The following is an 11,241-nucleotide window of genomic DNA, read 5'->3' as shown; positions in this document are numbered from 1 at the left end:
ATGCCTATAAATTAGACTTAATCGATCAAAAATGTAGAAGGTGAGTGCTAGTGGTAGAAGATTGTACCTTTAAACATAGGATTAGTAGAAGGCATATGGTCAGCTTGCAGCAAGAACTTAAGTGGTGGTGGGATTAAACTATTGAAGTTTTAGCTGAACTAAACAGCTCCATCCAGTATCCTGCTTCTTCAAATATTGTACTTTCAGCCTCCTCCCCTTCTCTGCTCTCTTACCAGATTCCTGACTCTTTTTCCATCCTTCTCTCTCTTCCCTGAGATCCCTGATGATTCCCCATTAGTGTCAGGATATTGTTTTTCCCCTCTTAGTGGATGAATTACATGCTAGAGGTTGATTTTTTTGTTTGTTTTATTGCCTCTAAGCCTGTGAATCTGGAAATTTATGAAGCATCACTTGGAACTTGCCCGTTTTGGAATGGCTGAGACCGCGGTTCGAGTGCTCTGCGCCTGGCTTCCCCCTCCTGCCCCAGGCACGCTGTTCCGGGCAATCAGAAGCTGCACAAAGGGTCCTTGCAGACTTACTGGTGGGGCCAGATCCTCAAACTAGGTGCGTGCAAGCCTCCTTGGCAGCAGCGCGTGAGGTGGGTGGCCTGGTGTCTCTTCCCATGGCTACGATGCACGTACCTGCAGTGGGTTGAAGGTGTCACACAGCCTTCATCGGGGCAGAGATCTGTTCACAGGCCTGTTGGGAGCTGCTGGCCTTTTGGGTTAGGGTGCTCTCCACCTCGCGTGTTAAAGCTGTTGCCTTTGATGTCAGGTGGCTGATGAGCAACACATCCTGGTTAGTGGTGGTCTCGCTTTTGCCCAGTGACTGCTTAAACACGGTGATGCTTCAGTGTAAGAGGAGGGGAAGGGTTGCAGGTGAAGGCACAGGATCAGGCCACGCACCACGCGGCTGAATAAGGAAAAATAGCAGAGTTACAGGCTGGGACATGCTCCTGCAGGAGCTGCTGCGTTATAGTCGAGCATATCTAGTTTTAGCATCTCTTGAAAATACTGCCCAAGTATTGCTTTTATAAATTAGCCAAGTTCTAAAGGGATACCATTGAGTTAAGACTGGGACTACAGGTTTACAGCTTTAACAGTCTCCAGTAGGAAAAATATATAAATATAAAATAACTAAATGCAACTGCTGTGTCTGAGAGAGTAACGGGGACTGAAAGATGGGGGAGAGATGCTCCCAAGCATGCAGAACTTTGTTCCATAATCTAAGCGTTGTGTGGGAATGACAACTGACTTCAGCAAATGAGTTGTTATTCCATTATTTTGTTATAAATACTATAGAAAAACAGCATTCAAGTGGAAAGAGCATATAAAAATTAAAAAAAAAATTTAAAAAAAAAAGGCTGTTTGTGTATGCCTTGAAAATTGCTAGAAAGGCTTTCAGCTGAAGGCGTGATGACTAAGTACCCATAAAGTGCAACAAATATAAAGCTGAACATGTTTTATTCATATTTGTAGAAGAATGTACACATAAACCTGTGGGAAATAAGCATTACCAGCATGTCTGAAAGGCAGTGGGACAGGTCTGTGTGTTGCACAGAGAACAGCCCATGGGAATCGAAAGAAAAGAAACCCAGCTTTAGTGGCACTTTCACCGCTGCCACGTTCATCCTACTGAACTTTGCAGGAGTTGGGAATTATGTTCCAGTGTCTTTTAAGGGGTTGGACCTGAGCCTTGCAGCTGAAAGCACAGAAGCAGTGCAAATGAATAGCATAATTAGCTAATACGTCAATATTCTGAACCGTAATTTAACAACTATTTTTAAACATCTGATATTGTTTGCTTTATTTAATGTTGATATCTTCGTATTGAATTGGCAACCTTAACTGGATATTAAGGGTCTAGCCTTACTGTGACACCCAACATACAGAAGGAAAAAGTTCCTCTTCATCAGGACCACTTATTAGGAAAACAGGAGGTCGGACTGTAGTCCCCTCTCCTAGCAACACGTGCTGGGGTAGGCACGCTTGGTTGTACGATGCCACACAGCTAGGCAGCAGCTGCCCGCATTTGACCGTGATGCTTTGACCCTTTCTTTTTCTTAGGTGAATACCTGAACATCTAGCCCCATGATTAAATATTGACTGAGGGCTAGAGAAAAGTAATTATTATATGGGAGTGGAGTAGGCTCAGCTGAAAAGACTGAGGAAGAATGGTTCCATGAAAATTATCCCTAGAAATAATAATTTCTCATTTTGGTTGGATCAGCAACTTGAAGTGGCTGGCTGACTCTGGAACTGCATCAATGCCTGCCACAGCACGGGGGAGAGGAGGGTGCATGTGACATGGGACACAACACAATCTCAAATGTAGCTTCTGGGACAGGGAGTCCCCAAAATTCATGTTCTAACTGTGAAGATTCAGGGTGAAATGGGACGTCTCATGGTCTTCAAAAGAGGTGAGCTCTCCTCAGCTTTTCAAAGTAAGAGTGCAGGTGACAAGCTCCCAGAAGACGATTCATACGCTTGACCTTGCTGGAGATGTGTCTCGCGCTCTCTCTGGTCAAAAGTTAAGCGCCTGAGGCCATTTTCAGTATGCTGCTTGACTTAGCGTCCCGTTTCTCTCTAGCCATTGCAGGCTCACTTCTTAGGCACTTTCCCCATGTCTGCTTCAGCTATGAAGTACTTGGTTTGTTAAATTTGGGTTATGCTGAAGCATCTATGATCAATTTTGTGAAGCTTGAAGGTTTTTGATTAAATCAGCTTCCGGTGCAATTGTCTGACTTCAAGTGATGAGGCTTAAGAAATACGTACACTCTGTCTCGCTCTCTTTCTATATGTACATATATATGACAAGACTTAGAGGTTGAAAGCAATAGCATAAATGCAAAATTAATAAATTTTTCCTCTTATTCACTGCCTCCTTTCCCTAGAAGTGTATGAATTACTTTCATGCTTATTATTGGCTCAAAAATAGACTCTCATACAAGACTATTTAGCTAATACAATTCTTTGCCAATGATGGAGCTGTAAATATGCTAATTTGTGCACCAGGCAAATCCAAAACGTTGTGCCACTATTCTCCATTCCACCCTCTCCTTTCTGCTAGCCTGTATTGCTTCTGCCTTCTAGACTACAAAATGCCACTAGTTTGTCAGTCTGTTCCTAGTGGATCTCTCTTTGAGCTAGGTTTTTTCTGGCATTTCAGCTTCTTCCTTTCCCAAAAGTGAGTTTATGCATTTCCTGGGGATGGGGAGCAGGGGAAAGGATTCTGCTCCTCTGCTTTTTCCAGGTAAGAACCTCAGTCCTGTCTGACATCCAAATAGAAAGGCTCACTCAGTGCTCTCTGAACAGGTCCATGCCTACTGTCTTTACAGTCAGTGTCTTTTCCCAGACACAGGAGAATAAAACTGTTGGGAGAGAATGTGATGCAACAGGTCTGGAGTTGCTCGGAGACGGGTTTTGGAGTTAAGCCCTTAAGAGCTTCCATTCTGTCTGCAGGAGGGATGGTTCCTTGCAGTCCCTGATCAGAGACCTTCAGTCAGCATGATGGGTGAGAAGCTCAGCACAGTATTAAACCACATGCTGACTTTAGAACCTTTACTTTAAAGCTCTCAAAGAAAGTGGGTAGCATCCATGTAGATATTTATAGGAAGTTTCATGAAGGGTAGCAAAACCGTAACCATGTTAAAGGAGTGATTAAGGGATGCCAGCCATTACAAACCACTGTCAAGGTTACCTCAGACACGTAGGGTCACATAAGACAGGAAAGCAGGTCTGTAACCATTACATTAGTTAAATAAGAAGAGCTGCTGGTTCCTTAACAAATCCAGTGGCTATAGCAGTGCTTGGGCTGGGAAAGAGGCTTGCAATGTTCTGAATGAACAGGAATAAGAGTGGATGTCATTGGCTCCACACCTGATCATTACCATAGCTACAGCAGACACCTTAATTGAAAGAAAGAAAAAACCCACAAAGCCTTGTATTGAAAAATCCACCTATCGGCAAATTCAATGGATAAGATTGGTATATCACTGAAATGTAAGTTAAAGCAAATAAAACTAATCTTCTGAGGAAATAAATATTCTCCTCTTCTTATGCAGCCTATTAACAGTCCAGCTATCCTATTAAAGTGCTAATATGACCAATTACTGAAAAGCAATGTCACTTGGACTGCTTGTATGCTTCTCATTCCATTACCAATCACTACAGAGAACAGGTTATAGAAAGATCTTACAAAATTCAAATTGTTCATCTCTATGCACAAGAGACTTCTAGGAATAATAGATAAAAACATGATTTATTACACTGTACAAAACTAGATTCAGAACAAGTAAGTGCAGAATATAGTACATGATTTATTTTTTCTGTACCTTACATATTATTTGTTAAGTTTCATTGACAAACCCAAAACTTCCCTATTTTTTCCTTTACCTGCCTAAGCCAAGTAATCAATTTTGTTCTACAGGACAGTAAGAAAATAGCTTCCTGGAGAATTTATCATGATTTACATGGCAGAAGGTGCTTCAGCTCAGACTGACTTTCAGTGTTTCCCATAACTTGTAAAGACTTGTCAGGTTAGAACCTCAGTTGGTAGTAGTATGTCCTGCCAGTGTACCGGTCTAGAAACAAGCAACTCCACTCTCATTAAATTTGAATAATGTCTTCTTCTTTGAAGATGAATTAATGCAGTTGCATTTGTAGACATACTAAACAGTATAAATGAAGGCTGTAGCTACCATCAAAAAAAAAAATCGCTTTCCAGGAGCCCCAGATCTATCTCTTGAGTTATGCAGGATGTGCTGAGATAAGGATTTAATTAAATATATATAACCTAAGAAAAATAAATATTTTTGCATAATGTATGTACAAAGGTTGGTTGATTTCCTTCATTCATAGGTTCAACAACAGATGTAACCACAGCTACATTTTATTCACTAGCTCACAATGATTAATGCCACCTTGGTAACTGATGTATTAAGAGTCCAAGAGAGTATTGGCCTGTTTTTTATAATAATGCAAATTATATGGAGGTGTTTTGAAAAACAGTGGCTTAAAGAAAGAAGGATTAACAAAAAAACCCTCCTTTGGTCCCTGTAAGAGTAGTTTAACTCTTCCATGAAATTTTCAAAACTCCCCCACATAATTTTAACCATCTATTAAGGCGTCAAAAGAATGGATATAAAAGTTGAGATTAAAATGGTCTTTCTTGGACTTGAAAAGAAGTCCACTGCAGATTTCCTAACAAAGAAATTTTCTTAATGGTCTCCTTCTCCTCAGCTCTTTTCTGCACAAAAACAATACACCAAATAAACCTGTCTGATAATCTCCCCCCTATCTTTTTTTTTTTAAACTACAACAAAACATTACACTTAAATATATTGCACAAAAAGCATCATGTATCCTGCCTGACTCTTCACAAAAATGGCCACAAACACAGGAGAACAGCTACTGAACATCTCAAAATTTGAAAAGATCGATGAAATGCTGAGGAGATACTGGCATCAGACAGGTGTTTGGATCACTGGCTGTGCAGGGGTGTCCTGTGTCCTGCAAAATGAAGGAGAAAAAAAAGTAAGTTCTCTTTCCATACCCATAATCTCCCTCTACCCCCAACCGAAAAAAAAAAAGCAAAAATTCCCATATAGGCACATGCAACTACTTCCACTGTAAACAAACTGATAGGAACTTGCTCTTTTTAAGAACTCACCATGTTTTTCTTTAACCGTTTTAGACTAAGTTGTTAAGAAAATAGGCCTTTCCAGTTTGACTGTGGTAGTGCAGGGTAGCTTCAGATTTCAGAGGGAAAAAAAAAAACCAAAAACAAACACCAGCCCCTCTCCTCCTACCAAAAACAGAACCCGAGTCAGAGCTCTTGAAAAAAGTTTCATATTCCTTATCAAAAAATAACGGATAAGTGTAATTAAAAAAAAAGTGCAACTGCTTTGTTGAACCTAAATTATCTGTTTAATGAAATTTCTGAAATCGACTACTACTTCAGGGGGAAAATGACCTCCTTGCTTTCAAAGTGAAGGGCAGCAGACACTTTCCAAAAAAACCTGAACAGCATGTTTGAAGTCATAAAAGTTTTTCTACCTTGCTTGTTTTTCCCCCCAACATCTTTTTCTTCTCTTTCACTCCTACCTTTTCCCCACCTGAATGCATTGCCTTAAAACAGAAGGTAGCACCCAGGCAAATTAGGAATATAGAAGATGGACAGGATGGAAAGGCTTTGTCATTACATGTTCACTAAGCCTGCCAGTGCTTTCTTTAATGTTACAGAGACTTGAACTCCGCTCAACTGTCTGACTATTTAAGATTCAAATTCCTCTTCAAACGAAAAGTTCAGTTTTGCACCTTATTAGAACCCTCTAAAGGAAGGAAATGCTAGAGGTGTCATGAGAAGAAGTCCCAGACAGTTCAATGGAGAGGTTAAACACCTTGATCAATAATGTAAGGCTCAGAAACTGTCCTCCCCCTTTTAAGGGGTTTCTCTCCCTTTTCCACCAGTGTTGATGAAGTCACCATGTGGGGCAAGAAAACTAAATACATGGTAAGTAGATCACAGACCACTGCAGTCTTCATTTCTTTCATTTCCATAGGAAATGAAGTTACATGTAATTCAGTTAATAGAAGGAAAAAACCTGTAAATGAAATTTTCTTCTCACTTGGAAACTTAGATAAGGAAAGTGCTGTCAAAGATGCCACATTCCCGTCCAAAGTCTTTGCAACACCAACGTGCACTAGGTGAAATACATTCTAAATACTACTCAGCTTTTCCAATGAAAATTGTTACTCTATGGATATATCATCTGTATTTTTCCATTAAGTCTATAGATGACAACATGAAAATATCATGTGGTATCACCTCCTCATCCTCCCACTTTTTTTAAGAATTGCTTTAACATCACCTGAGAACCAGTTGTTACATTCATGACACAGAGGGGAAAAACAAACAAAAAAGAGAACAGACAAATAGATTAGAGCCCAGGTAGAACTGCCGATTTGGGGAAGTTGCAGATATGAACTAACAGAAGTCTAAGACCAGAAGTGTTAATCTAAAACACCTTCATCCTAAGATGACATCTCAAGGAAGAGAGACACCACAGCAGAAAACACTCTCAAAGGTAGTTGCTAATGAACTACCATCTTCTCTACCCATTGCCGTATCAGTGTCATGTCATTACTTTCCTAGTTTCCAGGAAAAAACACCATCAGAATTAGGATTCTGGAAAAGAAGCTAGGGTTTATCCCCTTTTAGTACTTATTTATACTCCTAAATATTTTAGACAGAAAAATGCTGTCTGCTTTGCTCTGCACAGCATCATAAAAACACTTTTGAAAGCTCTGCTCAGTCAGGAATTACAGGTCTAAAAAAATCTCCGATCAGTTCTTGGGGTTTTTAGTTATTAAAACAACAGAAACAGCAATTTTACAGTGGAAAAAAGTGATGAGAACTGAAAAGAAGAATCATAACTTTCCTCTAATTATGAGTATTCCTCTTTCCAAGAATAATGTATTTCCCTTGAAATTACATTTAATAAATAGTGTTCAAATCATACCGATTTTCAATGTATCTACTTAAAGCTAAAACAGAATTCTTTTACATTAACAGGCGAATTCACCAGGAAGAGTGTTTACTGGCAAATGTAGTTGTTTTCCTCCTCAAATTTTATCATAAGTGGACATTAAGAAGCTCCCATAACAACTTTGGAGCAACAGTTCTTTTCTGTATAATTATTTCCACCATTTCTTCATTCAGAAAGCAGTTTTATAATTGCCTCCTCCTACTCTCCCAAGTCATATGCAGGCTGTTTTGGGAATTTGTTTTCAGAGAGACTCTTTCATAAAAGTATGTATGACTACAGCATTTCAAGTGGAATAAAATCAATTTTAGTACCTTTGCATTAAAGAAAGTTATCTGAGGTTTGTGTTACTCTTTTCAGATTTAAGTACTGAATTAAATACATCAGGGAATGCAGAAACAGTTTATAACACTGAGTGCACAGAAACCTATTTCTTAGCAAAATCTGGCTGATCTCACTGACACCATGCACCTACGTTCACTAGAAGTTGAATTATGGTCCCTAGTTTAAATGGCATTAACAGGGAATATGGCAATAATAAAAAACAAATCTGATGAAAAACTGAGACGGAAAGTCATCACTACCTTATCTAATAGGGAAACAAGAAACAAAGTATTCCTGCTGCTAAATTGATGTGGGGAAACAAAACAAAGTATCAAACAATTAGAAATGAACACATTATTCACTTTGACATTACAGAACAGTCAGCAATGAAAACAGATGAGACACACAGGAAATACCTTGAGTAACAAAGCAAGGTGGTAGTCCTTTGAGATCGTGAAGAAGGAAGCAGGAAGGAGAGCCGTAAAGTAAAAGAAGCAGAGTTAAGATTTATTAAAGCTAATGTTCATATTCCATTTAGAAAAATAGTCTTTTGTTCTTCTGGCAAATCACAAGCAGCTGGAGAACCAAAACAAGCACAAGCCCCAAGACGACTAAAACCAAGTGTGAAGCATATCACTTATGCAAAACAACTACACTATTTTACATAAAGCCCTGGATACTGAAAGAAGAAAAGGTATTTCAACTTCTGTGGCCATCTCTGGGATAACTGAAATGTGCGACTGGGTGAGCTAAGAAAATAAAAGAACTGCCCACAATTGCAATGTTGCCTAGTGGAACAGAAGAAAGAGTATACACAAAAAGCATTTGCAGAGGCATCAATCAATAATTAGTTTGCTGTTACTTTTACACTACTGAAATTACGTATTTTTCTCACTTTCATCATGGACAAATCCTTTACCAAAAAGTCACTTCTGAAAGATAGTCATTCAATATGAAGAGTTTCTTTCATTCCCTCCTTTAACATGGAAGAGTACAAGATGCTCTATTATATCACTGTACTTCCTACAATGAATTTACGAGTCTCCTTCTTATTGTATTTAACATTACTATGGTCACAGGTTTTAAACAAATACAGGAATACAAATGCCGCTTCCTGAAAAGCTCTTAAAGACTTGTTAAAAGTAACACTAAGATTATTATAGCATACTGAAAAGTGAAAAGTCATTTCCCTACTTCAACTGTTTGCTAATTCAATTCAGTAGCAATCAGTCCCTTCTTTTGCAGGCTTTCTTTAAAAGGACAAAAAAAGCTCTTCAGAAGGGACAGGCGAGGAAGGAGAGGCGGTGGGGTAGCCCTGTATGTTAGGGAGTGCTTCGACTGTCTAGAGCTCAATGATTGTGATGACGAGGTCGAGTGCTTGTGGGTAAGGATGAGGGGGAAGGCCAACAAGGCAGATATCCTGCTGGGGGTCTGTTATAGACCACCTAGCCAGGACGAGGAGGCAGATGAAATATTCTACCAGATGCTGGCAGAAGTCTCCCAGTCGCTAGCCCTTGTTCTCGTGGGGGACTTCAACTTTCCGGACGTCTGCTGGAAATACCACATGGCAGAGAGGAAACAGTCGAGGAGGTTCCTGGAGTGTGTGGAGGATAACTTCCTGACGCAGCTGGTAAGCGAGCCCACCAGGGGAGATGCCTCACTTGACCTGCTGTTCACGAACAGAGAAGGACTGGTGGGAGATGTGGTGGTCGGAGGCCGGCTTGGGCTTAGCGACCATGAAATGGTAGAATTCTAGATACTTGGTGAAGTAAGGAGGGGGGCCAGCAAAACCGCTACCATGGACTTCCGGCGGGCGGACTTTGGCCTGCTCAGGACACTGGTCGAGAGGGTCCCTTGGGAGACAGTCCTGAAGGGCAAAAGGGTCCAGGAAGGCTGGACGTTCTTCAAGAAGGAAGTCTTAAAGGCGCAGGAGCGGGCTGTCCCCATGTGCCGCAAGAAGAACGGGCGGGGAAGGCGACCGGCCTGGCTGAACGGGGAGCTCTGGCTGGGACTCAGGGAAAAAAGGAGAGTTTATCACTTGTGGAAGAAGGGGCAGGCAACTCAGGAAGAGTACAGGGATCTCGTTAGGTCGTGCAGAGAGGAAATTAGAAAGGCAAAAGCCCAGCTAGAACTCAACCTGGCCACTGTCGTGAGAGACAACAAAAAATGCTTTTATAAGTATGCTAATGAGAAAAGGAGAGCCAAGGAGAATCTCCATCCTCTATTGGATGCGGGGGGGAACGTTGCCACCAAGGATGAGGAAAAGGCTGAGGTACTCAACGCCTTCTTTGCCTCAGTCTTTAGTAGTCAGAGTGGTTATCCTCAGGGTACTCAGCCCCCTGAGCTGGAAGACAAGGACGACGAGCAGGATAAACCCCCCATAATCCAAGAGGAAGCAGTTAATGACCTGCTACGCCACCTGGACGCTCACAAGTCTATGGGGCCAGATGGGATCCACCCGAGGGTACTGAGGGAGCTGGCGGAGGAGCTTGCTGAGCCGCTCTCAATCATTTACCAGCAGTCCTGGTTAACTGGGGAGGTCCCAGATGACTGGAGGCTCGCCAATGTGACGCCGATCTATAAGAAGGGCCGAAAGGAGGATCCGGGGAACTACAGACCGGTCAGCCTGACCTCGGTGCTGGGGAAGATCATGGAGCGGTTGGTTTTGAGGGTCCTCACGAGCCATGTCTGGGACAAGCACGGGATCAGGCCCAGCCAGCACGGGTTCATGGAAGGCAGGTCCTGCTTGACCAACCTGATCTCCTTCTATGACCAGGTGACCCGCCTAGTGGATGAGGGAAAGGCTGTGGATGTGGTCTACCTGGACTTCAGTAAAGCCTTTGACACTGTCTCCCACAGCATTCTCCTAGAGAAGCTGGCGGCTCACGGCCTAGACAGGTGCACTCTTCGCTGGGTAAAAAACTGGCTGGATGGCCGAGCCCAGAGAGTTGTGGTGAACGGAGTTAAATCCAGTTGGCGGCCGGTCACGAGCGGTGTTCCCCAGGGCTCAGTACTGGGGCCGGTCCTGTTCAATATCTTTATCAACGATCTGGACGAGGGGATCGAGTGCTCCCTCAGTAAGTTTGCAGACGACACCAAGCTGGGTGGGAGTGTTGATCTGCTGCAGGGTAGGAAGGCTCTGCAGAGGGACCTGGACAGGCTGGATTGATGGGCCGAGGCCAACTGTATGAGGTTCAACAAGGCCAAGTGCCGGGTCCTGCACTTCAGCCACAACAACCCCAGGCAACGCTACAGGCTTGGGGAAGAGTGGCTGGAAAGCTGCCCAGAGGAAAAGGACCTGGGGGTGCTGGTTGACAGCCGGCTGAACATGAGCCGGCAGTGTGCTCAGGTGGCCAAGAAGGCCAACGGCA

The 11,241-nt window shown here is 42.2% G+C and overlaps 1 protein-coding gene across 16 annotated transcripts in view; it reads right to left on the bottom strand.

Annotated features, from left to right (window-relative positions):
* Positions 1–4,241: 4,241 nt before the first annotated feature.
* The window catches only part of FBXO25 (F-box protein 25), a 37,515-nt gene continuing 30,515 nt past the window's right edge, over positions 4,242–11,241 (bottom strand). For 15 of the 16 annotated variants that reach the window (XM_075145172.1, XM_075145162.1, XM_075145163.1 and 12 more), the window contains one exon: positions 4,242–5,510. In XM_075145172.1, coding sequence (XP_075001273.1) covers positions 5,421–5,510 — 90 coding nt within the window. In that variant the 3' untranslated portion in view covers positions 4,242–5,420. Of the gene's footprint in view, positions 5,511–8,286; positions 8,314–11,241 lie in introns of all 16 variants that reach the window. The other variant, XM_075145173.1, reaches the window with a different exon arrangement.

This window comes from Calonectris borealis, chromosome 3, assembly GCF_964195595.1.
Source record: "Calonectris borealis chromosome 3, bCalBor7.hap1.2, whole genome shotgun sequence".
Lineage (NCBI taxonomy): Eukaryota > Metazoa > Chordata > Aves > Procellariiformes > Procellariidae > Calonectris > Calonectris borealis.
Note: the sequence above shows the minus strand (reverse complement) of the source record. Positions and strands in the feature narration are given on the sequence as shown.